This window comes from Tachyglossus aculeatus, chromosome 12 (assembly GCF_015852505.1).
Source record: "Tachyglossus aculeatus isolate mTacAcu1 chromosome 12, mTacAcu1.pri, whole genome shotgun sequence".
NCBI classification, from domain to species: Eukaryota; Metazoa; Chordata; class Mammalia; order Monotremata; family Tachyglossidae; genus Tachyglossus; species Tachyglossus aculeatus.
The window spans coordinates 11577876-11604617 of NC_052077.1; the positions used below are offsets into that span (position 1 = coordinate 11577876).

The 26742-nt window shown below is 43.1% G+C and overlaps 1 protein-coding gene across 1 annotated transcript in view; it reads left to right on the top strand.

Moving 5' to 3' along the window:
* Positions 1-454: 454 nt before the first annotated feature.
* LOC119935683 (bifunctional heparan sulfate N-deacetylase/N-sulfotransferase 3) overlaps positions 455-26742 on the top strand; it is a 141684-nt gene continuing 115396 nt past the window's right edge. The window contains exons 1-2 of the mRNA XM_038755115.1: positions 455-524; positions 10178-11296. Of these exons, the coding sequence (XP_038611043.1) occupies positions 10316-11296 (981 nt within the window). The 5' untranslated portion in view covers positions 455-524; positions 10178-10315. The remainder of the gene's footprint in view (positions 525-10177; positions 11297-26742) is intronic.

Here is a 26742-nt window from a genome sequence, read left to right on the forward strand (position 1 = left end):
GAGGAGGAGGATGCAGGAAAGGGGAGGATGTGGTGGGTAAGGAGGGAGAGGGAGGAGGAGGAGGATGCAGGAAAGGGGAGGATGTGGTGGGTACGGAGGGAGAGGGAGGAGGAGGATGCAGGAAAGGGGAGGATGTGGTGGGGGAGGAGGAGGAGGAGAGGCCTGCTGGTCGCCTGTCCGTCCGTCCGTCCGTCGGCCCCCAGCCATGGGGGGCCGAGCCCGGGGAGCAGGGCTCGGGTCGTGCGGGTCCTGCGGGAGGCCGGGCAGGCCGGGCGGGCCGGGCCGTGCCGGGCCGGGCTCCGATTGGCCGAGCGTCCAGCCAATGAAGGAGGAGCCTGCGCGGGGGCGTCGCCTTGAGCGCGGGTCCCCCCGGCCGCCGGCCGGCTGCCCGCCAGCCGCTCCCGGTCGCGCAGTAGCGGGCACCGGCCGCGTAGCGCCAACAGCGGCCGCCCCCCCCCCCCCCCACCGAGCTGTCCCCCCAGGGGGGCCGGCTGGACCCCGGCCATGGACAACCGCCGCTTCAGGTAACCCCCAAAGCGGCGGGGAAGGGAGGGCAGGGGACGGGATGGGGGCTCGTTGCCCCTGACACTTGGGAACTTTTCCCCGTCTCCCTCATCCCCGTTTCCCCCTCTCTCCCATCCTCCCCATCACCTCACCCGACTTCATCACCATCTCCCCCAAACCCCTGGGTCTGAAACACACTGGAGCATGGCAATCATCATCATCATCATCGTGCCTAGAGCTTTAATTCTATTTATTCTGATGACACCTGTCCACATGTGTTGTTGTCCGTCTCCCCCTTCTACACTGCGAGCCCGTTGTTGGGCAGGGACCGTCTCTAGATGTTGCCGACTTGGACTTCCCAAGCGCTTAGTCCAGTGCTCTGCACACAGTAAGCGCTCAATCAATACGAATGAATGAATGAATAATAGTAATAATAATAAATAATGGCATTTGTTAATGGTACGTGCGAAGCACTGTTCTAAGCGCTGGATATATTAACCTGGCAGCAGAAAAGGATATCGTCAATGCGAGTCCACTATTGCACGCTGGAGTCGGGCATTTGGGTATATAGCTGTATATATGTTTGTACATATTTATTACTCTATTTATTTTACTTGTACATATCTATTCTATTTATTTTATTTTGTTAGTATGTTTGGTTTTGTTCTCTGTCTCCCCCTTTTAGACCGTGAGCCCACTGTTGGGTAGGGACTGTCTCTATATGTTGCCAATTTGTACTTCCCAAGCGCTTAGTACAGTGCTCTGCACACAGTAAGCGCTCAATAAATACGATTGATGATGATAGCTCTAATTCTATTTATTCTGACCATACTGACCCCTGTCTACTTGTTCTGGGCGTTTGCGTATATAGCTATAATTCTGTTTATTCTGTCTACTTGTTCTGGGCGTTTGTGTTTATAGCGATAATTCTATTTATTCCGTCTACTTGTTCTGGGCGTTTGTGTTTATAGCGATAATTCTATTTATTCTGCCTACTTGCTCTGGGTGTTTGTGTATATAGCTATCACTCTATTTATTCCATTTATTCTGTCCACTTGTTCTGTTGTCTGTCTCCCCCTTCTAGACTGGGAGCCCGCTGTTGGGTAGGAACTGTCTCTAGATGTTGCCGACTTGGACTTCCCGAGCGCTTAGTCCAGTGCTCTTCACACAGTAAGCGCTCAATAAATACGATTGAATGAATGACCGTCTCTATAGGTTGCCCATTTGTACTTCCCAAGCGCTTAGCACAGTACTCTGCACACGGTAAGCGCTCAATAAATACGATTGAATGAATGACCGTCTCTATAGGTTGCCCATTTGTACTTCCCAAGCGCTTAGTACAGTACTCTGCACACAGTAAGCGCTCAATAAATACGATTGAATGAATGACCGTCTCTATAGGTTGCCCATTTGTACTTCCCAAGCGCTTAGCACAGTACTCTGCACACAGTAAGCGCTCAATAAATACGATTGAATGAATGACCGTCTCTATAGGTTGCCCATTTGTACTTCCCGAGCGCTTAGTACAGTGCTCTGCATACAGTAAGCGCTCAATAAATACGATTGAATGAATGAGTGAATGACTGACTGTTTCTATAGGTTGCCCAGTTGTACTTCCCAAGCGCTTAGTACAGTACTCTGCACACAGTAAGCGCTCAATAAATACGATTGAATGAATGACCGTCTCTATAGGTTGCCCATTTGTACTTCCCAAGCGCTTAGCACAGTACTCTGCACACAGTAAGCGCTCAATAAATACGATTGAATGAATGACCGTCTCTATAGGTTGCCCATTTGTACTTCCCAAGCGCTTAGTACAGTGCTCTGCACACAGTAAGCGCTCAATAAATATGATTGAATGAATGACCTTCTCTATAGGTTGCCCATTTGTACTTCCCAAGCGCTTAGTACGGTGCTCTGCACACAGTAAGCGCTCAGTAAATTTGAAGGGCAGAATGTTTTGGGGTTTTTTCTTTTTCTTTCTGAGCTTCGTCAGCATCCTTCTTGGGTGTGTGGTACCCAAGCCTTCGCCACTGACCGTTTCTCTAAGGATGTATGTGTGAGATGCTCTTGCCCTCTAGTGCTTTCCCAGACTGGTAGCAGCTTGGCGGCTAATATTAGTCGGTAGGATTTCCCCAAAGGACCGTAATTCTAGGATGTTAATACACCCGAAGTCCATTTAGAAATCCCAGCCCGACGCTCTGTCTAATCCTCCTGCTTTGGACCCCAATCATCTCTTCAAAACCGTTCAGGTCCCCAGCCGCCTCCCATCGTTAGCTCAGGTAAGATCATTTGTCGTTTTGAAAATGATCCAGAGGGATCGGCTCCGGGTTGAGACCGAGGTGGGAATTTAGGAACTGCTGAAAACGGAACGTGAAGGTGGAAAAAAAGGCACGTCTTCTTCCCGGTCAACTTTAGACTTACTCCCACACTTAGTTTATTGGACAAAATGAATTTAGTAATGCAGAAGTTCCCAGAAAGTACTTTTTTAAAAATGTAAAGTGTTTCTAGGCATTTTAAGATCTCTCTCTTTCAATATAACTTTCAATGCATTCTATTTGCAGTAAATGTCACACTAGGAACATTCTCCACATGTTTTGTTGTCTGTCTCCCCCTTCTAGACTGTGAGCCCGTTGTTGGGTAGGTACCATCTCTATATGTTGCTAACTTGTACTCCCCAAGAGCTTAGTACAGTGCTCTGCACACAGTAAGGTAGGTACCGTCTCTATATGTTGCTAGCTTGTACTCCCCAAGCGCTTAGTACAGTGCTCTGCACACAGTAAGTGCTCAATAAATACCACTGAATGAATGAATTTCTTGGCTATATAGCAACAAGATGAGGTACCAGCTGGCTACAAATGAATTTGACCCCCACTTCTCAAATATTAATCTTAAGAAAATCTCTTTAGTCTATCTTGCTCATTTTTATCACTTTTTGAAATCAAGAAATCTACATACCAGACTGGCCATGAGTGATAAAGTAGATTAGAATGAAAAGAATGACATACCATCCTCAATTATTGCACTACTCCTGGCTTCAGATAGAACCAACTCATATTCTAGAAGACATGTACAAAAAAAAATGTCGCAAGTATTTCTTCTGATACTGGGCTATATACTTAGGCTTACAATTTTAATTGCTTCACTTGTCAGATTTCATGGACCTGCAGCATCCCCACAAGAGGAAGTCATGGGAGAGAGCTTTTTGCTAGACATTCTAAACTGCTCCTTCTTCCATGATACATTTAAGGCAAACACTTGAATCTTGTGATTAAAGCTGGGGCCAAACAATTTGGAGAAATGCATCTTTTCCCTTGGAACTTAAAAAAATGGCCAAGAGCATCCCCTAAAAGGCATTTATCTTCCATTCAACTCTCTATTGGTGCTATGATTTGAGAAAGGAGAGCCAAAATTCCAGATTATTAAAATTGAGCAAGAGCCAGTAAAAGGGTGAATCTATTTCAATTTCTGTGATGTCATAGGACACTAATATTTTGATAGTTTTCCTTAATATTGTCGGTAAAGCAGCAGCCTCATACAGATATTGACCAGAGCATATGTTGAAAATAGCTCACACATGAGTGAACTACTCTCACAAGACTGCCTGCGTAGGGTTGGTAAAACCTAATGTTGGCATGATTTTTCAAAAGGAAAATCTGTTCTTTCTGTAAAGGTTTATCTTTTCATGACTTTAAAAAAATACACCATCTTGGCATATTGCTGGCAAATTCAAAGTGATTTGGGAGATGTTTAAAGACTTACTTGAGAAGTAGGAAGATGCTGCTGCTGCTACTTCAAACAGATGGTATTTAGTGTTGGGTTTTTTTCCTTCTTGATTTTCCTGCTGAATGGATGTTTCTGGTGATCTAGGGCTTGGATATTCATTTATGAACTTAGACGTGGCATCATTTTAAAACAGCTCCAAACCACGAAAACTAATTATAAAATATATCATTGAGGATGCCTTCTTATGTTATGGCTTTCTCGGGCTCTTGTGAAGTTTCAGTGGCACTTCATCCTTGCCCATCTTTTTTTTTTCTTAGTTGAGGTGACATATGTTCAAGTGGAAAATGTTAAGAGAACAGGCACGTTCTAACTTTCATAATTGTACGTGATTTAAAGACTCTTCCAAACACTTGGAAATACTTGCCTCCATCTGCAAGCTAACACACAAAATTCTAATGGAAAACAATCGAAGAAGGGCATATATTTCTAGCTGTGGTCCTTTGAAATAAGACCACATCTGATATATTGATATCCATCAAGGATTTAATGCCTAGGCATTTCCTACTATCTAGGGTAGCTACATACTTCTCGCCTCCCCAAGATCATTACAGAAAGTGATTTAATATTTGAATCATCTATTGACAGTGAACAGTTTAGATTGCAAAGATTATGCCTCAGGAGACTAATAGTTTACTGTTTGTCTAAACCTCCTTAAGTTACTTTTTCTCCAGGTCTTTCATAGATTCCAAGAATGGCTCAGATTTTCTTTGGAAGATTTAGACTCCTTCAGTTACAATGTGACTGTCTTCTCAGATCCGTACATTTCTTGAAGTTAGAATGTGCCATTTGAGAAAAGAATAAGCATGAGGACAGTTGAGGTCTTTAAGAAGTAATTTTCCAGCAGAACTTTGTCTCCATTACCAGCAAGATAAAAAAAAATCTAAATTTAAATCCTAAAACTTTTGATGGGTCTAAAGTAGATGGACTTCAATTTTCTTTGAACTCACTTCATAATAACAGGACTATACACCTAGGAGAAAGAAAGAAATAATTTACTCTATTGTACATTTGAGAGTCTTCAAATTCACACCATTGAGGTTTAGGCAATCTACAACTGCAATCCATTTTTATTTTTGTCCTTTCCCCAAGTTCCACCACTGCATGGGAGACAGCAGCTCCTTCCTCTTAGATTCTTCTTACTGCGGAAGAAAGTAAACGGTGTAAATATTTGCTGGGTTGGAGCTCGATTTGATGCAGTAGGAGAAAATTATTCTGTTGTGCACGGCTGCTGCTGGATTTGCAGCCCAGGGGTCCATTATAGAGCTGTGAAACAGGATAGAGACAAGAAGAGGGATCCTATAGTAACAATCAGCCTACAGTGCCCATCCAGCCTAACTTTCTTACAGGTACTAGGAGGGCTGATGTACAATTGATGTAATAAAGGCCTTTTACTGAAAGCCATACAGCTGGAGTTAGCCTGTCCAGAACACTTGGAACAGTTTTCTTCCCCACCCAACTGTAAGCTTTGAGCTCATCGACAAAATCCAGATATGGGGAAGGGAAGACATGCTGCTAGGGTTATTCTGGAGTCCAGAGGAATCACAAAGTCTACTCCAAGTGGTTATCTGATGGAGGAAAAATATAACTATTAACTGATGGAGGAAAAATGTAACCTTTCTCCTCTATCCAACTGACATTTCATTGTTTCACAGTCTCTGAAGCTGGACTTGATTGCAATGTTTTCTACCCCATTAGTTGCTGTCATCTGTCAATCAATCAATCAATCATATTTATTGAGCGCTTACTGTGTGCAGAGCACTGTAGTAAGCGCTTGGGAAGTACAAGTTGGCATATAGAGACAGTCCCTACCCAACAGTGGGCTCACAGTCTAAAAGAACTGTGAGCCTAAAGTCTGTCTCAGTAGCATGTGTTGAGTAAATATATGGCTCACTAAATGAAGGATGCTTCTTTGTCATTATTACTGTGATGAAACGTAACTAAATTTAATCCTTGCAAATAGGACTTTTCAGTTATTTTTTTTTTCCAACTTCACCCATTCCAACAAGCTTTCTAAAACTTTTTCCTCTGTCTTTGTGAAACATATTAAAACACTCCTCGTGATCAGGGAATGTGTCTACCAAACAGTGCTCTACATATAATAAATGCTCAATAAATACAATTGATTGATTGATGAAAAAGCTTCCATTTACATTAAGGTTATTGTGACTCTCCTTTTCCAGGAAGGAACGTATTTTGTCCTCTAGACTGTAAACTTACTGTGGGCAAAGAACTTACCTACCAACTCTGTTATATTGATAGTCTCCCAAGCTCTTAATACATTGCTCTGCACATAGTAAGTGCTCAACATATGACTGAATGATTTTTCTATGAGAGTTGACACCTTGAACCAATTTAGTTATTAGTCTATATCAGTATAATTGAAAATTCATTTGTCACAGAAGCTATTATTGTGCTTCTTTGACAATTGCAAAATATTTAGCATAAGTTTGGGCCAAGGGCAAGCATTTGTTGTGTTTCGGTCAATCAATCAAATTTATTGAGTGCTTACTGTGTGCAGAGCACTGTACTAAGTGCTTGGGAAAGTACACTATAAATTGGTAGACACATTCCCTGACCACAGTGAGCTTGCCGTGTAGAGGGGAATTACATTAATTACAAATCATCTCCACCCTCTTCTCCACTAAAGCACTTATTAAGCCCTTACACTGTGTAAGCCTGGGAGAGGACGTAGGGGGATTTACTCAATCAGTGGTAATTATTGAGCTATTGCTGTGTTTTAGGACACTGAACTAAGCACTTGGGAGAGTTCCAAACGATGGAGTTGGTACAAGGGATCCTTGCCCTTGAGGAGCTTACAATCACCCGTTCCCTTGTCCCAGAGTCTCCCCAAACCAAAGTGGAGGGATAATAGGAGGGAGGACAGACAGACAGACAAGTCGATTGGAAAAATTGTTCAAAATTCAGAACTTCAAAGTAAGTAATAGAAGCTAAGAAAAATGGAGCATTAGCACTGAATTTTCACCATTCTGTAATACTTGGCATTTAGGTACAGCCAACTTAGATGCTGCAGGCTTTTTGAGGAAACCTCAGGCCAAACTATCAAAAATACTGTGACCAATGATATAGTCCCTGGATCTTTCAGGTCTTATCCTGATTTGTTTACAGGGTCAAAATATGCCTGAGTGCAGACTTTAAGAATTGGCTATTTTATTTTATTTTAATTGCTTGGGTATATATATATATATATATATATATATATATATATATATATATATGTATATATACTAGCATCATTTTGAGAGGTTAACTCCCAGCCTCTTAGCGTGACTCCTTCCGCTCATTGGTAATGCTTGTTTAAGCACAGTGGACCAAATCCTATCTTCAGGGATATTCACGGTTTTTGCCCTTTGGCTTTCATGGGAAATTGTGCATTCTACATGGAGAGAGAAATCTGACCCAGTGAATTTAAACCGCAGTAGCTGAGACTATGTTGCTCTCCCAATATGCTTTTTTGGACAGTCTGGCAAAGCCAAATGCTCCCCTCAGATCCAGATGATCACAGATAGAAATCTCTGTGCCTTGCCATTCACGTCCCTGACATAGGGAAGAAAAATGTGAAATGCTGCTATATGAAATCCAAAATGTTGCACTACATGGCTGTCCCCAGTCAGAAACATTCCACAGGGATAAACAAGACAAGATAGAAATTCATTCATTCATTCAATCGTATTTATTGAGCGCTTACAGAGTGCAGAGAGCATTCATTCATTCATTCAATCGTATTTATTGAGCGCTTACAGTGTGCAGAGAGCACTGTACTAAGCTCTTGGAAAGTACAATTTGATAACAGGTAGAGACAATCCCTACCCAGCAACAGTCTAGAAGGGGGAGTCAGACAACAAAACGAGTAGACAGGCATCAGTGGCATCAGAACAGATCAATAGAATTATAGATATATACACATCATTAATAAAATTAATAGAATAATAAATATGTACAAATATACACAAGTGCTGTGGGGCGAGGAAGGGGGTAGAGCAGAGGGAGGAAGTCGGGGCGATGGGGAGGAGGAGCAGAGGCAAAGGGGGGGCTCAGTCTGGGAAGGCCTCAGTAGGGCTTTGAAGGGGGGAAAGAGAGCTAATTTGGCAGATGTGAGGAGGGAGGGCATTCCAGGCATTGGTAGGACGTGGACCAGGGGTTGATGGGCTGGACAGGCGAGAACGAGGCCCAGTGAGGAGGTTAGTGATGGCAGAGGAGCAGAGTGTGCGGGCTGGGCTGTAGAAGGAGAGAAGGGAGGTGAGGTAGGAGGCGGCGAGGTGATGAAGAGCATTAGCTTGTTAAGATAAAACCTCAAATTCCAAGTACATTTTGGCCTTCTTAATAAAACACACTCTATTAATATGACCTAAGATAATCATACATTCTCTATGGGAGATTAATAGAATATCTCAATATATCTAAAACTGAGCTGCCCCTTCACCCTCCCAAATCCTCTCCTCCACCTAACTTTCTCATCACAGTTATCACCACCCCAATGGCAATGCTATCTTAGTTTCTCAAGCCTACCTGAAAGCTTGACGTTATCCTCGGCTCTTCCCCCTTTCAGCCTCCACTTCAGTCTGTTGCTTAATGCTGTCAGTTTCTTCTTCACCACATTTCCAGGAATGAACATTTCCTCTCCGTCCAAACAATCATTGTGCTGTCCAGGCTTTTGTTTTTATCTGGCTTGGCTACCCCTTCAGTCTCCTCACTCGGCTTTCCCTTCTCCAGTTCATATTTCATTCTGCTGCCTGGATTATTTTTCTAAAATATTCTGTATATGTTTCCCTTCTCCTCAAATCTTCAATAGTTACTATTTCATGACATCATGCAAGAAATCCAGACTGTTGGCTTTAAGTCACTGACAGTTCTCCCCCTCCCAGTACACCCCGGCTCACGATCTTCATTTCTGTCCAGCTAACTGACTCACTGTGCCTCTTTCTTGTCTCTTTCAATGCTGAGCTCTTGTAAAGCCTTTCCCCCTGTGCTGAACTCCTAGCCCTTCTGAAGTAGCATCTCCACAAGGATGCCTCTGCTAGGACTTCGTGAGGAGATTCAGAGAGTCCTCTTTGGCAACAATTTTCTGGCTACACATAGTCATCATTACAGCATTTCCATACACTTGGTGTACGCACAACCACCCATAGCACTTATGGACTTTTCCTTTCTCCTGTCTGTAAATAATTTGTTTTTCCTTCTCCTCCACAAGATTGTAAACGGTCTGTGAGCAGGGATCATGTGAATCATCCTCTCCCAAGCTCTTTGTACAGTGTTCTGCCTATAAGCGCTCAACAAATACTATCCATCAATTCCCAGAAACCTGGTCCACTAAGGAGAACAGATGCAAACCTGTCTGTGGAGCATCCTAAATCAGTTGAAGGACCAGTCTTTTTGGGTCGACTGTCAGGGTGTCAGATTGTTCGTTCAGCAGGCTGTGGGGGTGGCAGGACTCATAGGTTGTAGTTTGACAAGGACTGATCTTTCCTCCCTCCACTCCAAGGTCCTTATTATTAGCCACTTTTTTTTTCCCTGTCAAGTAGCTAATTAATTAATAATGACATTTTTAAAGTGATGACTATGTATAAAGCACTGTTCTAAGCACTGGGGAGGTTACAAGGTGATAAGGTTGTCCCACAGGGGGTTCACAGTCTTCATCCCCTTTTTACAGAAGAGGTAACTGAGGCACAGAGAAGTTAAGGGACTTGCCCAAAGTCACACAGCTGACAAATGGCGGAGCCGGGATTTGAACCCATGACCTCTGACTCCCAAGCCCGGGCTCTTTCCACTGAGCCACGCTGCCCAATAGTTCCTTTCTGACCACTGGGACAGAATAAATTTTAGAAAACACCTAGGAGTGGAACATTTAAAAGCGTGTTTTTTCTTTCAGACTCCACTTCCTGTGAAGTTTGAAGACAGACGGACGTGCGGCAATGGTGACATAAGCTGCTAATTCGGCCGGAACGAGTTGCCGAGGAACTCTCCTTATGCTGCTGCTGCGTAGAGCGGTCTGGTGTGAATTTAAAGCATGAGTTTTATCATGAAACTTCGTAGACACTTTCAAAGGATAGTTATCCTGCTCGCCACTTTTTGTATGGTGAGCATTGTAATTTCAGCTTACTACTTGTACCATGACTACAAACAGGAAAATGAACTGTCTGAGACATCTTCGGAGATGGACTGTGGAGAGCTTCAGCTGCTGCTGTACAAATCGACGGAGCTGAAGACAGTGAAGCCTTTTGATCCATTGAGGACGGACCCCGTGATACTGGTGTTTGTGGAGAGTCAGTATTCGTCCCTTGGTCAAGACATCATCATGATACTGGAATCCAGCACTTTCCAGTATCACATAGAGATTGTGTCCGGAAAAGGGGATCTTCCAGCACTAATAGACAAGAATAAGGGCAGATATGTCCTCATCATATATGAGAATATTTTAAAGTATGTGAACATGGACTCCTGGAATCGCAGCCTTCTCGATAAATACTGCGTTGAGTATAGTGTGGGGATCATCGGATTTCACAAGGCCGGTGAGAACAGCATGCAGAGTTCCCAGCCAAAGGGCTTCCCGTTTCCCATCCACGGCAACCTTGCAGTTAAAGACGGTTGTATTAACCCCTATTCCCCACTGCTCCGTGTGACTAAGTCTTCTAAACTCGACAAAGGACCTCTTCCCGGAAGCGACTGGACGGTTTTCCAGATTAACCACTCTGCCTATCAACCTGTGGTATTTGCCAAAGTAAAGACGCCAGAAAATCTGTCCCCTCCCATCTCTAAAGGGGCTGTCCACGCCACCGTAGTCCATGATCTTGGACTTCACGATAGGATCCAGAGAGTCCTCTTTGGCAACAACTTGAACTTCTGGCTCCACAAGCTCATCTTCATTGATGCCGTCTCCTTCCTGTCGGGGAAGAAGCTCACTCTGTCCCTGGACAGGTACATCCTTGTGGACATTGATGACATCTTTGTTGGGAAGGAAGGAACGAGGATGAATGCCAGGGATGTTAAGGTATGTGTGTCCACCTCATTCTCCTCACCAACTGATGTGTCTTCCATTTTCACAGGTCCTCATTGGCAGGTAGCACTTTAAGTTCAGATGGGGTCCAGTCAGGCTGGATTTCACACTGAGCCACGATTATTCTGAGATAACGTCATACCCTAACCTGAATCTCTTCACAGAAACTCTCCACGGAGGTATGGGAAAAAGTAGTTTCTCCTCTGGCCCATACAGCTATTTATGGGGCTATACACTGATCTGGAGGCGGAGTGATTGTTGTACTGATGGAAAAAAATGCAAATGCAAACTGGAGACAATTAGATTAGCAGATAGAAGACATTTCTGAAGTGTCAGAACAGCAATCAATAGTTTACATTGAGGGTCAGCTGCACTGTACCAAACCCTTGAGTACCTCAGTTCACTTTCAGACTTTTTTTTTCATTTAGTGCCGCTTGACTAATAATGTAAGTGTTCTTTAATATGTCTGTGTACATGGGAAAATGTTATTCTGAATCCTCTGAGATTGAACACATTATCTCTAAGGCCCAGAAAATCAGTGTCTCTACTTACTAAAGGATTATCTCAGTGCTTAGCATAGTGGTTACCACTTAGTAAACACTTAACAAATAGCTCGATTATTATTACATAGAAATAGTCAATGAACCAATTTAAGGTTAATAACCATAACTGTGGTATTTGTTATGTGCCAATAATAACAGGGTGTTGTGTACTAAGCACTGGAGTAGATACAGGACTCAGTCCCTGTCCCATTCTTGTACTTCCCAAGCATTTAGTACAGTGCTCTGCACACAGTAAGCGCTCAGTAAATACAATTGAATGAATGAATAGGCTCAAGAGGTGAGGAAACTGAGGCACAGGAAGTTGTGACTTTTCCAAGGTCACCACAACAGACAAGCGGCAGAACTGGGATTAGAACCCAGGTGTTTTGATTCCCAGCCCTTTGCTCTTTCTATTAGCCCATGCTGCTTCTCAGTTTGCGATGAAGTAGCTGCTTTTAATCCAGATTCAGGTGGCCGCCGACACAGCCCATGGGTATCAGGGTATTCAACGTAGCGTAATGATGTCATCGACACCATACGTCACCCAGAGCACCCGAACCTAAATGTTTCTCCGGGGGACTTCCAGAATCCCTTCACACATACACTAACTTGTCCCACAGCCTCCTTGTTCCCCTCCAAAATCTCTGTTTATACAGATGCTACTTCTGATCCATGGAACTGAGGAGGAAGAAGGACTTTGGAAGCTGAAAATACAAATCAGGTCATAAAGGTGCCCAGTGCCATAACCATACTGCACCAGCTGCCCTGCCCTAGGGGGCATTTGCTCATACATGGGCATGTTGAGAGGCTTATGGAAGTGTCTACATCTGCTGTGTCATTCTGACTCCTTAAAACCCTATCCACTGCACTATCTAGTCCCTGCCCAGGATTTTTCCAGGCAGCCCTGAGTGTCCCCAGCTGACCCCAACCAAGGCCATAGGTTCCTTAATCCGGTCCTGGTCCGATTGTTGCAGTGAACAGCTGGTCATTTCCCATGGCTGAAAAATGTAATATAAAATTGACTTATGCTTGGCTATGGCTTTTTTTTTTAATTCTAAATATTGCACTCCCCCCCAACCTCAGGTGCACAATATTTTGCTTGCTCATACGACTAAGGGGGTGAGTAGAGAGGGTTATGAGCAAAGTTATTTTTATTGCAAACAACTAGGGCCTTTTGGGAACATGTGTAGGCAAAAGGCAAAAGAACACCTTATGATATGGAATTATTTTTTTCCTAAACATTAAACACCTGTCAAACATTAGAGATACTCATTACCCTGGTTAAGTATGCTAAGAATAGCAAAGTGCGAGGCCATAAGAACTAAAAAAGAAGAAATAGGGTACTCTAATATTTCAAAATCTCAGATTTTTAGAAAGTAAATTTACAAATATATTAAATAGGACCCCTAATAGCTAAATGTATACTTGAACCTAAAATATTTCTGCTCATTTCTGTCCAAAAATAAATACAATAACCATCCGCCTAACGTAGCCAAATAATTCACATTCTGAAGTGCATTTTGGGGATGTTACATCATCTGGATAATTTGTACTAGTTACAGCCTAAATGTACCAATATTATTCATTCATTCAATCATATTGAGCGCTTACTGTGTGCAGAGCACTGTACTAAGTGCTTGGGAAGTACAAGTCAGCTACATATATAGAGAGGCATACATGGAGAAGCATCGTGGCTCGGTGGAAAGAGCACGGGCTTGGGAGTCAGAGGTCGTGAGTTCTAATCCTAGGTCCGTCACTTATCAGCTGTGTGACCTTGGGCAAGTCACTTAACTTCTCTGGGCCTCAGTTACCTCACCTGTAAAATGGTGTTTAAGATTGCGAGCCCAACCTGATCATCTTGTATCTCCCGAGCGCTTAGAACTGTGCTTTGCACATAGTAAGCGCTTAACAAATACTATTATTATGTATTAAATAATGCTGTAAATGTATACCTGAAATTACCACCCTATTGGTTGCTTAAATTTGATGCCTTAAATTCTCTAAACATATCTTTATGAAAAATGGGAGGAAAGAAATTAATGTCATGATCTTTTGAGGATCTGTTTTTTTCTACTACAACTGAACACAATCAAAAATAGTAACAGTGCAAATCCTAGCGAATATGCCTGTTGGATGCTTATTTGAGTTTGTGTAGAAACATTGTGCAAACCAAAGCATGACCATCAAGTTTAATTCTGTTCCCCAGAGGGGAGGATGGATTATTTCAAGTGCATGAATGAGAGAGGAGAATTCACTAGTTCTCTTGCCCTGTGCACAAGGGGACTGAACAGAATCCTCCCAAAGGTCGCTTAAAGATGTCACCAAGTACTGTTTGCAGGTGGGCTTGGGTAACGATGCTGGCAGCGGGATTACTATTGCTCTACTTCTGTTCCCTTGATGGCTTGACTTTCAGGAAGCAGGTTCGGCAAGACAGGAGCAGCAGCTCTTCAAGAGTGATTTTTCTTCCTCCTCCCTTGAGGCAGGTATAAGCTTTTATGGACTCACAAGTAGAGAATAAGGGAAGGGTCAGAGGAAAGTTCTTGTCCCCTCTGGTTGGCTGGGGAGCTCTGTAACACCTTTGAGTTTTGGGGGTGAGGGAATAAGACAGCGTACTTTGTGGAAATCTTGTTTGCTCAGGAAAGCCTCATAAATGCAAACATCAGTTATAAAAGAGACTTAGAATGTGTGAAACACTTTCTGAATTATATGCCTTTTGAAAATTCCTACCCTTTCTCCACTTTATAAAGGTTAGAATGGGAACCTCATGATCATTTGGTCTGGAAATTATTTCTTAGGTGACAGATTTAGTTGTATCTCAAAGACAGCAAAACACTTAGAAATACTCGTTCATCAGACTTTTTCTTTTCATAATGATATTTGTCAAGCATTTACTATATACCAGGCACTTTTCTAAGTGCTGGGGTAGATTCACAGAAATCAGGTTGGACACAGTCCATGTCCCATAAGGGGTTCACAATCTTAATCCTTATTTTACAGATGAGGTAACTGAAGCACAGAGACGTTACCTGTCTAGCCCAAGGTCACACAGTCTTTCCCAGACTGTGTGCAGAGCTCTGTACTAAGCGCATGGGAAGTCCAAGTCGGCAACATATAGAGATGGTCCCTACCCAACGACGGGCTCACAGTCTAGAAAGGGGAGACAGACAACAAAACAAAACATGTAGACAGGTGTCAAAACTGTCAGAACAAATAGAATTATGGCTATATGCACATCATTAACAAAGTAAAAACAGAAGTAAATATGTACAAGTAAAATAGAGTAATAAATCTGTACAAATATATACAAGTGCTGCGGGGAGGGGGAGGAGGTGAGGAAAAAGGGGGCTCAGTCTGGGAAGGCCTCCTGGAGGATGTGAGCTCTCAGTAGGGCTTTGAAGGGAGGAAGAGAGCTAGTTTGGCGGATGTGTGGAGGGAGGGCATTCCAAGCCGGGGGAAGGACAAGGGCCTTCTCCCCAACTCTGCCTTAGGAGACCTCTTCCACTAATTCTTTCTCCTTTCCCTCACTGTCTAGCTAATTTATGAGCTCAGTAACCACAGAATGCATAAGCTTTACTCAAGTCTCTCTATGCCCAGGGAGGTAGTAAGACATGTCACAATGACTCTTTGCCCAAGGCACCTGGCAGGGAATAAACAAAACAGCCCACAACACCGAAAGATTGAGGGAAATGGTCTTTGGAGGCTCTAAGAGTTATTCAAGACGAAAGGACTGCAAGCTCGTTATTGGCAGGAAACAGATCTGCTAATTCTGTTGCATTCTACTCTCCCAAGTGTTCAGTTTGGTGGTCTACACATAGTGAGTGCTCGAGAAATACGACTGATTGATTGATTGATTGATGCATGCCCTAATGGCCAAACTAGAGAGCTGTGGGGTGTGGTCTAAACTCGGGGCAGAGCCAGGGAACAAACTTGGGGCAGAGCAAACACCAACTACTCCAGCTCCAAAAACCTGCCTTCTGACCAGGCAGGGCTAATAATAATAATGGCATTTATTAAGCACTTACTATGTACAGAGCACTGTTCTAAGTGCTGGGGAGGTTACAAGGTGATCAGGTTGTCCCACGGGGGGCTCACAGTCTTAATCCCCATTTTACAGATGAGGTAACTGAGGCACACAGAAGTTAAGTGACTTGTCCAAAGTCACACAGCTGACAATTGGCGGAGCCGGGATTTGAGCCCATGACCTCTGACTCCAGAGCCTGTGCTCTTTTCCACTAAGCCATGCCCCTTCAAGGGGACTCACATGGATCCCTCTTGAGCCACATGCCACCACTGCCATTCCCAATAGAAACAGGGCAAGAAAATAGGAGGGGACTTATGGCAAGATTCTCAAGTTCTGGCCTAGTCTCCTTACTCCAAGTGGCTGGTTCAGAACAGAGCCATAATTTCTCTGGCCTCTCCATTGGCTCAGGTCCAAGATCTTCCCTGTAAGCCCTTCTGTCCTCCCTGTTAACTTTCTGCAGCTTTTAGACTGTGAGCCCACTGTTGGGTAGGGACTGTCTCTATATGTTGCCAATTTGTACTTCCCAAGTGCTTAGTACAGTGCTCTGCACATAGTAAGCACTCAATAAATACAATTGATGATGATGATGATGAGGCAGCAGTTCCTCACCAAGCAGCCTCTCCATCCTTATTTCCCTCAGCAGGGCAGAAGTGGGGTGGGAGACAGAGCATAATAGGGTGGTGGTTCATGAATGAGAATCAGGGATAAATGGGGGAGTGACTTCTCTCACTGTGATCAAAGGAGGGGCAAGAGAAAGAGCCCCCCCCCCCGTTTTTTTTAATGGTATTTGTTAAGTGCTACTGTGTGCTAGGCATCGCACTAAGCACTGGGGTAGATACAAGCTAATCAGGTTGGACAAAGTCCACGGTCCACATGGGGCTCAGAGTCTTAATCCCCATTTAACAGATGAGGTAACTGAGGCACAGAAGTGAGGTGACTTGCCCAAGGTCACAGAACAGACAAGGAATGGAGTCAGGACTAGAACCCAGTTCCTTCTGACTTCCAAGCCCGTGCCCTATCCACTAGGCCACACTGCTTCCTTTCCTGCCCAACCTGGGATACCTCCCTCCCGAGCCCTTGCTGAATAATAATGATAATGATGGCATTTATTAAGCGCTTACTATGTGCAAAGAACTGTTCTAAGCATTGGGGAGGTTACAGAGTGATCAGGTTGTCCCACGGGGGGCTCACAGTCTTCATCCCCATTTTACAGATGAGGCAACTGAGGCACAGAGAAGTTAAGTGACTTGCCCAAAGTCACACAGCTGACAAGTGATGGAGTCGGGATTTGAACCCATGAACTCTGACTCCAAAGCCCACGCTCTTTCCATGGAGCCATGCTGCATCCAAAGTGGAAAACCACCTTGCAAGTCACTGAAGGAAAAGTGGTGAGGCAGAGAAAGGGATAGGGGAGAAGGGGGGGGTCCTGTCTTTCATTCAGCAAATGGGTGTATCATTGGGCGGGGCTCATGGATCAATCGATCATATTCGTTGAGCATTTATTGTGTGTAGAGCACTGTACTAAGCTCTTGGGAGAGTACAATTGAGCAGCTGTTAGACTCGTTCCGTGACTTCAACAAGTTTACAGTCTAGATGGGGAAACAGACATTAATATAAATAAATGAATTATGGATATGAACATATGTGCCGTGGGGCTGAGGGAGAGGTGAATACAAGGAGGAAATCCAAATGTAAGGGAGGAGCATAAGGGAGTGGAAGAAGAGAAATGAGGGCTTAATCAGGGAAGGATCCTTAGTTAGGCATCCTGAGCTGCCTCAGCAGTACGTGTATGCCGCATCTTCAGATTTCTCATCTTGTGACTGCTCAGAACTGGGTCTGTGCCCGTACTTTGTGGGCTAGCATGAAAAAAAAAAACCTTTATTCCTATGGGGCAAGGTGTGGGTCTTTTTATTGCCTAGCCTATTTCAGTGAAGAAATCACCCTTGGCACCTTATTCATAAGCATAAAGGCTTATTACACTTTAATACAAAGGGGTCATCCACACCTATGTAGACTCTCCTCACCACAGATTGTGTTTAGATCCCACCCAACCTGTCGAGGGTCTCACACCTGCAGGGACCCATAGAAATACACTACATTTATAAAAGAGACTTCCAGCAGCAACACAGAGTTGAGCACACCTGTCTAGGAAAACGGCCTTGGCAGCTAGCTGCACAGGGCTGGTAGAAAAGCAGTCAGAAGGGGAGAAAGCATGAGAGGGTTCACTGTCTATCTAACAAGGGGAAACTGAGAATTGCTGCTAGAGGGAAACTCAGAGCATCTTAATGCACCAGTAGGGCAACCGTAGGAGTAATGAACTCCTTTTGGATGAAATTAAATTTAACTGAAGAACACAAGATGTTCTAGGAAAAGAGGACAGTTTAATCTTGGATTAGGTTCTAATCACCAAGTTCCAAGCTCCAGTACAACAGGGCTCACACTGCTCATCACCTATCAGGAGGAGAAATGAGAGAATAGGTGTGAAGTACTCCGAGTTCCTTCATTATATTTAATATCCTATGGGGGGACAGGGGGGAATATTGAGACCTTGATTTAAACTACCTTAGGAGGACTTACTGCTGAGAGTGCACATGAAGACCTTTCTGTTCGGAGGCCATAGACGCATCTGGATTTCCAAGGAAGACCCGAAAGAGTAGTACATTGGATGTGAGTGCCTCTCTCATCTGTGATCTACAGATTGCATGAGGGAAAGGCAGGGATTGCATCTGGAATAGATACAAGTAAATTGCGTTGTACACGGTCCCTGTCCTGCACGGAGCTCCCAGTCTAAGCAGAAGGGAGAACAGGAGAAGAGAGGCCCAGAGAAGTTGTGACTTGCCCAAGGTCACACGGCAAGCATTTGGCAGAGCAGAATTAGAACCCAGGTCCTCTGAATCTCAGACCCATTGTCTTTCCACTTCACCAGGCTGCTTCTTATTGCCTTTGGAATGCTACCCCTGATTTCTGCATTTATCATCCCTTTCTTTTCCTTTCCCTTCAACTGAATTACTTGGTAGTGACATACGGGGGGCGGGGGGGAATGGAGTTGGAGTGAAATAAGCTCTGCTGATGCTCCTGTCAACCAGTTCATCATTGGTATGTATTGAGAATCACCTGTATATACTTGTATATACAAGTTAATCAGGTTGTCCCACGTGGGGCTCCCAGTCAATCCCCATTTTACAGACGAGGTAACCGAGGCACAGAGAAGTTAAGTGACTTGCCCGAAGTCACACAGATGACAAGCTCTTAGCTCTTGCCACTAAGCCATGCTGCTTCTATACAGTACAAGAGAATTGGTAGGCATGTTCCCTGCCCATTAGGAGCTTACATTATAGAAGGGGAGACAGACTTGATGTACATCATGCTATGGGACTGCGGGGTGGAAACAGACTATCAAGTTGTTAAAGGGTACAAATCCCAATGCAGAGGTGATGCAGAGGGGAGAGAGATTAGGCGAGATGAAGGCTTAGTCAGAGAAGGCCTCCTGAGGGAGATGTGATTTTAATGAAGCTTTGCAGATGGGGAGAATAGTGGTCTGTCAGATATAAATGGGGAGGGAGAGTCAGGCCAGAGCGGGGATGTGGGCAAGGAGTTGGCGGTGAGATAAATGAGATCAAGGGACACTGAAGCAGCAGCCCACAGGCTGAGTGGTGATAAGAAATCAGCAAGGTAAGGTAGGAGGGGGCTAGCTGATTGAGTACTTGTACATATCTATTCTATTTATTTTATTTTGTTAGTATGTTTGGTTTTGTTCTCTGTCTCCCCCTTTTAGACTGTGAGCCCACTGTTGGGTAGGGACTGTCTCTATATGTTGCCAGTTTGTACTTCCCAAGCACTTAGTACAGTGTTCTGCACATAGTAAGTGCTCAATAAATACGATTGACGATGATGAGTACTCCAGAAATGGAGCACACATTCCCTGCCTCCTAATGAATGACCCTTCCTAATTTAATGATTATGGAAGACTCTCCCATTTGTGGGGAGAATGGTCCCACAGAAATTAAGATGGTCCTGAGTCTCGCCAGAGAAAGTGAATTCACGGTGGCCAATCGGAGAGACGTCTGTTTTTCTTTCTCAGATACAGGGTTACTCATGGATGATGTTGGAAGATCTTTATTTGGGGAGAGGGGAGGATCCAGGATGGACCATCACTCTCTGTGAGAATCACCTAAATGACCAATAACCAATTAGAAGCCAGACTTTTAGTAGTGGATCAGTAAGCAGAGCTCCTCTAGATGGATACTGTCCTCCCTGCACTTTATTTTGTTTTCCCTTTCTGACAGAAATAAAATCAATGACTTAGAACACCATTGCAGGCTTAATGGTTTGAACATAAGACTAGAGATGTCCAAACGTAGTTTAGATTGTGTTTCTTTTAGCATTGTGGTTCTTTTAGAGAGAAGCAGCATGTCAGTGGAAAGACCCCGGGCTTGGGAGTCAGAGGTCATGGGTCCGAACCCCGGCTCCGCCAATTGTCAGCTGTGTGACTTTGGGCAAGTCACTTAACTTCTCTGTGCCTGTTACTTCATCTGTAATATGGAGATTAAGACTGTGAGCCCACCTTGGGACAACCTGATCACCTTGTATCCTCCCCAGCGCTTAGAATAGTGGTTTGCGTGTAGTAAGCACTTAACAAATGCCATTATTATCAATATTATTATTTTAGCATTTGTGTCTAGCAGAGAAAGATTAGAATCCCATGACCTTGTTGTACTATATTTTTGTTTCCGCTATCTTTTTATTTTGGTGTCCAAAAAGCCAGGCCAAATGTAAGTTGTTTTTTTTATAGGACTGCTAATTAAAGCATATTTGTACAACACCTAGGACTGTATTTACCAGGATCTAAGACACACCTTATAAAATGAATTAAGGACTAGAAGTGGAAAAAATAAACTTCCCAAACAGTCTTTTGGCTCTAAATCCTTCATTTAGAGCCCGGTGTGCCAGTCTGCAGTCTTGGAGGCAGGGCAGCAGGGAAGAAAGGGACTCCACCTCTGGGTCCCAACGCAGTGAAAAATTGCCTCGTTCCCAACTCAGACCTGCAAATTAATTTAATCTTCTATTTTTTTTCTTTTGGAGAGTACAAGAATACAACCATAAGCTCTCCTTCCTTTATTGATGAGCATTAAAAATGCATTAGGGAAAAGCTTGTACATTTGTTTGGAGGGGTTTTGCCCTTGAGCCATAACGCTGATGGAGGAAAATTGGTTTCTCTGGGATTATATAAATGCCTCTCCTCTCTCTAAGGGGAGGGTCCCTTTGGAATCTGTAGTTGGCCAGACTTTCCCTTTTAATAAGCTGCTACGAAACTATTCTTGGCTTTATCTATATACTACTTGAACCTGGTAATAGAGCCCTAGCACTTCAGAGGAAACACTCAAAAAGCAAAATCTCCAAGCCCTTAGTTTTGTAAAGAAAACTTTTGAATCCTATTCATTCTTTCACCTCAAATGATTTTGGAGTTTAGAGCTCATCAAAAGTATCTACTGACATTACCTCACTAGACAGGGAAGAGATTTACATTTATTACATCACAGTGAGTGGCAGTCACCCTCTAAAGCAAAGGTCTATTTTATTAGGAATAGACAATATTCATAAAGCTGTTTTAGGTACCCCATAAATACACATGATTTAACGATTATCCTACTATTTGTTTAGTTCTTTTTATAAAAGGAATATATATGCCCAGTTTATAGCCATTACACAGTTTGGTGCATTTATTTAATCTGTATCTATGCTCCAGTTTTTCAGTTTCATGGAATTATTTTACTACGCTTCTCACTGCCATGCTTAGAATAATAAGTACAAAGTTCAAGAGCCAAGTCATAGAAACGTTAACTGTTTAGAGTACATGATTTTTTTTTACATGAAAAGCTCATTACTGTGCAAACTTCTACAGGATGGTGTGCATCATGAAATGGTGGACAGTTATACCAATTATATCTTAGTTATAGCATAATTAAAAGCCATATCATGCAAGTGAATAAACACATTTTACTCACATCTTCGAAGCTGAGTTGATTGGTTTTGTTAACCTTGGTAGCGGACTGCGGAAGCCAAGGATGTGAGTTTATTTGGATGTGCTCTTGATCTAATTTTTCCTCCAAGCATTTAGTTATTTGAATTTCCCTTACTTCATGGGAGTGATTAATGGATTGTCCCCTTTGTGTAAGTGGGGGCACAGGCCAAAGTCCTAGAGGGAGAGAAGATAGGAAGAAGAATCGCGCTCTGATTCAGTGTCATGTCAGTCCTTTCACTGGGCAAATGATATTGGCAATGGATACTGTTGGGAATTCCGGGAGACTTAATTAAACATACCGGAAAGGCGGTAACAAATTGTTCTCAGCAAATCAGAGTGGGCTGAGGGCAGAACAAGTGAATACAGTTTAATGTCACTATTTGCAGGTAGGATTCTAAGAAAACCAGAAGAAATCCAGAACATCAAAGAAACTAAGCACATAAAACTATAAATGAGTCCCAAACTGCAAATATCGAGAAGGAACATGGCCTGGTGGAAAGAGCACAGGCCTGGGAGTTGGGGGACCTGAGTTCTAACCCCAGCTCTGCTAAGCATCTGATGTGTGTCCTTGGACAAGTCTCTTAACTTCTCTGTGCCTGTGTTACCTCATCTGTAAAATAGGGATTAAATCCCGTTCACTCCTACTGAGGCTGTGAGCCCCATGTGGGACAGGATCTAAGGCCTGGAACTCCCTCCCCTTCATATGCAGCAGACCACAACTTTCCACATCTGCAAAGCCTTACTAAAGTCCTGCCTCCTTTAAGAGGACTTAATAATAATAATAATAATAATAATGATATTTATTAAGCACTTACTATGTGCAAGGCACTGTTCTAAGCACGGGGGAGGTTACAAGGTGATCAGGTTGTCCCACGGGGGGTTCTGACTAACTCTCACTTCCCTAATCTAAGCCCCCACTATGTCTGTATCACATTAGCACTCTGATATTCATTCCTCCCCTACCCCACAGCATTTAGGAACATATCCATCTGTAATTTATTTTAACGTCTGCCTCCCACTATAGTCCCTAAGGTCCTCGTGGGCATAGATCATGGCTGACAACTCTATTGTATTGTTCTCTGCCAAGCACTTAGCACAGTGGTCTGCACATAGTAGGTTCTCAGTAAATGCCATTTACCAAATTTTTTTTTTTGGTAGGCCTGCCCACCATTTTCAATGTTTTCATCTTGCATTTTAAGCATGTTATGGAGTTTTTCTCCCCTCTTTGGATTATTTATCTCCCTTGGATTTCCCGATTTGGCTTCTGGTCTACCATCCAGTCCCCTTGGTTATGTCTTTCTCCTCCTTAGTGCCTCTACCAGAGGAGTAGCAGAGTGTGGTATGTTAATCCTTTTCTTTACACCTTTTCTATTCTAGGACCTTCTCCTCCTCCTATTCCCCTGCTCCCCTCCCTACCACACCTCTCTACTTGGGTGTGACTTCCTCCAATTCTGTCCTTCCCTCTCCCGTTGGATTAATTTACTCTACTTTTCCATGTGTAGGCTCTACAAGTCTTTCCCTGCATCCCACTGTATGCATTTAGCAATCTCCACAAAGTATTGGTCAAGATAATAACTCAAGTGGCACCATTATAAATTGGAATCTCAAAAAACCCATCCCTGGTAGAGAAATGGGGAAGGGTAGGAGGATGAGGTAGATGGAGGAATAACAATATTAACAATAATGCTTATGGTACTTAAATTCTTATTATGTGCCAAGCACTGTTCTAAGCACTGGGGTAGATATAAGTTTATCAGGCTGGACATAGTCCCTGTCCCATGTGGGGCTCACAGATTAAGTAGGAGAGAGAAAGGATATTCTCTCTGCCTGCCAAGGATCCTGGAAAATAAACACCACGGTCTTTTTTTCAAAAAATGGTATTTGTTAAGCACTTATTATGTGCCCAGCACTGTACTGAGTGCTGGGGTAGATACAATGTTAAACACAGTCCATGTCCCACATGAGGGTCACATTCTTAATCTCCATTTACAGATGAGGAAACTGAAGCACAGAAAAGGGAAATAAGTCACTCAAAATCACAAGGCAGACTAGTGGCAGAGCCGGGATTAGAACCCAGGCCTTTGTTCTATCCACTAAGCCAAGCTACTTGAAATTGGGTCTTATGTGGATTGTCTATTGGAACAAATGAGGATAACCATCTCAATGCCAGCTCAAAATTGGATACTAAAGTAGAACTGGTTTTCTCTGTGGGGATGGACAACAGCATCAGTAAAAGAGTGTGAGTTTTACTGAAAAGCTACCTCAGTCAACTAAGTAGACAGTTTATTATGCAGTCTATTGACTAGGGTTGTTTTCAACTTATTTATTGACTTCAAAAGAATCTACTCATCAGGCATGTTAGTAGATAAGCTCCTATCATGTAGATGGACTGTGGAATTTAATCTTTTTTTTTTCCCTCCTGGGAATTCAGGAGCAGCCATGTATTAAAGCTAATGAAATATCCAAAATTTTAAAAGATCTGAAAGTATTTTCAAGAGGAAAAAAGGGCTAATAGAATGAAAACTTAATTTACCTTGGGGACAATAGTTTATGTAAGAATCTTTTCAACATTAACCTAATTTGCTGATGTCCTAGGAACCGATCACTTAAGGAAAAGCCATTTTCCAATCAAAGAGATTAGTTTGTGCTTATCAGATCCATCCCACTACTCCGAGACCCTGGGGTATTGCTGTCACTCTAAAGGGCTGATAAATGAGCAGATGGAGAATGAAAGAGAGGATGCATTTTTCATAACGACTTGAGCGTCTCACATCCTTCCATCTAGGGTTTCCAATATCCTTGCTGCTTTGCTAACTTCTCCATGACTAATTAGTGTTTAGCAGCCATTCCCAGAGAAGACCCAGCTGCCTATTGCATATTCAAAGGAGTCAGTTTCCTTGACTGGGCTTATATTGCTAATGGATGCTTGTGGCAGATCACTGATCGCCAAACCTCCAGAGAGAGTTCAAAGCCTCCTAGGAGGGCCTGGAGATTGCCAGATGCTCAATGTGCTGTATTTAGAAGCTCGAACAACCTCCATACCACTTCCTCGAGAACAAGGGAAAGCTTGGGGAAGTATTGTTCCCAAGGCATCAGTAGATTCCAGACAAGTTCTTTATGGAGCAAAATTAATACACACAATAGAGAAGAAAAGTGTTAGTGCTAAGAGGTCTTCCCAGTTGCTCTTGTCATCGGTGGGGTAGAGAGCCAGACTTTGTGTCCAGAAAGATCATTAACCAGGAAATGCTAACAGTACAGAAATGGAAATAAACTGGGAAAAGATTAGAACAGTTTCACTTTAAGGACTAAGGACCTAATTTAATAATCGGTTACACACATCAGTCAGTGTTTTATTCTATTACCCCACAGGTCTCATTGCCTCTCCTGTATTTGTGCTCCTCCCCAGCACCCCCTCCTCTCACTCTCCCAGGCCCTCTAAAAACACACTACTAGTCTTTGCTGGAGTAGATACAAGCTAATCAGTTGGAACACAACCCATGTCCCACACGGGCTCATAGTCTTAATCTCCATTTTACAGATGAGGTAATTGAGGCACAGAGAAGTGAAATGACTTGCCCAAGATCACACAACAGACAAGTGGCAGGGCTGAAATTAGAACCCAGGTCCTTCTGATTCCCAGGCCCATGCTCTGCCCACTAGGCCATGCTGCTTCTCTATTGTTGTATTGTACTTTCCCAAGCACTCAGTATAGTGCTCAATGAATATGATTGAATGAATGAATGGTCATACCCTATTTGAAGTTTCTCCTGTTAATAGAAGATCATTTTTCCCAAAAGATTAAGACAATAGGAATTTCATTTCCATCTTTCGTAGATGCTAGCTAACCAAACCCCAAAACCTTTGTCTGTTACTCTCACTGTGACCTTTGGTCCCACTGTGCACCCATCTAAAATGCGCCATCCTAATTGACTGATAATTGTGTGGAATGAAATCTTAAAGCATCACTGTATTTTAAGAAGATTACATATGTTTTTTGTTGTCAACATGGCCTGAAACTTTTCTTTTGCATAGAGCAAATGCCTAACCATTACTTTAAGATTCTCCTTCAGCTTCCTCACTCTTATATATTTTCTTCAGCTCTGCCCTAATTTACATGTTTTATCCCTTCAAAATACTATTCTATCTGAATCTCCATTTCCACTCCACTGTCTCCTGCTACATGGAACGCCTTCCTCCTCCTATTCCACCAAATTGTGTCCTCCCCACCAAACCTGCAAGGACACTAAATAGTCAACATCTCCAAGAAACATGCATTAATCCCCCAAGAGACAGGATTGCCTAGTGGAAAGAAAATGGGATGAGAAGCTAGGAGAATTGGGTTTGAGTCCCAGTTTGGTAATTTGCCTACTTTGTAGCTTTGGGCAAGTCAGTTAAACTTTCTGGTCCTCAATTTTTGCATTTATATGATGAGAATTGAATTTTGGACCCCAGGTGTCACAGAGTCTCTGTCAGATCTCATACCTTGTATCTACTCCAAACTTTAGCGCGTAGTAATAAGTACATAATTATTGTTAATTATGCCACTCCACCAGTCCATTACTTTAGCGCACATACGCATACCTGTTTGTTTCATTGTTTACACTTTTTTATCGTTTGTATGATCGGTTAGTCAGTGGTATTTATGGACCACCTATTGAGTAACTAGCACTTGAGAGAGTTCTACAGAAGGAAAACAAATGTTCCCTGTGAATGAGGTGCTTTCAGTGTAATGGGAGAGAAAGATTCAAACTATGTACAAATTGAGGGAGCATTTCTATATGCAGTTTTGCCAACTGTATATTTAGCAACTTTCATATTTAGCAGTTTTCCACTGAACTGTGAGCTTCCTGGGGGT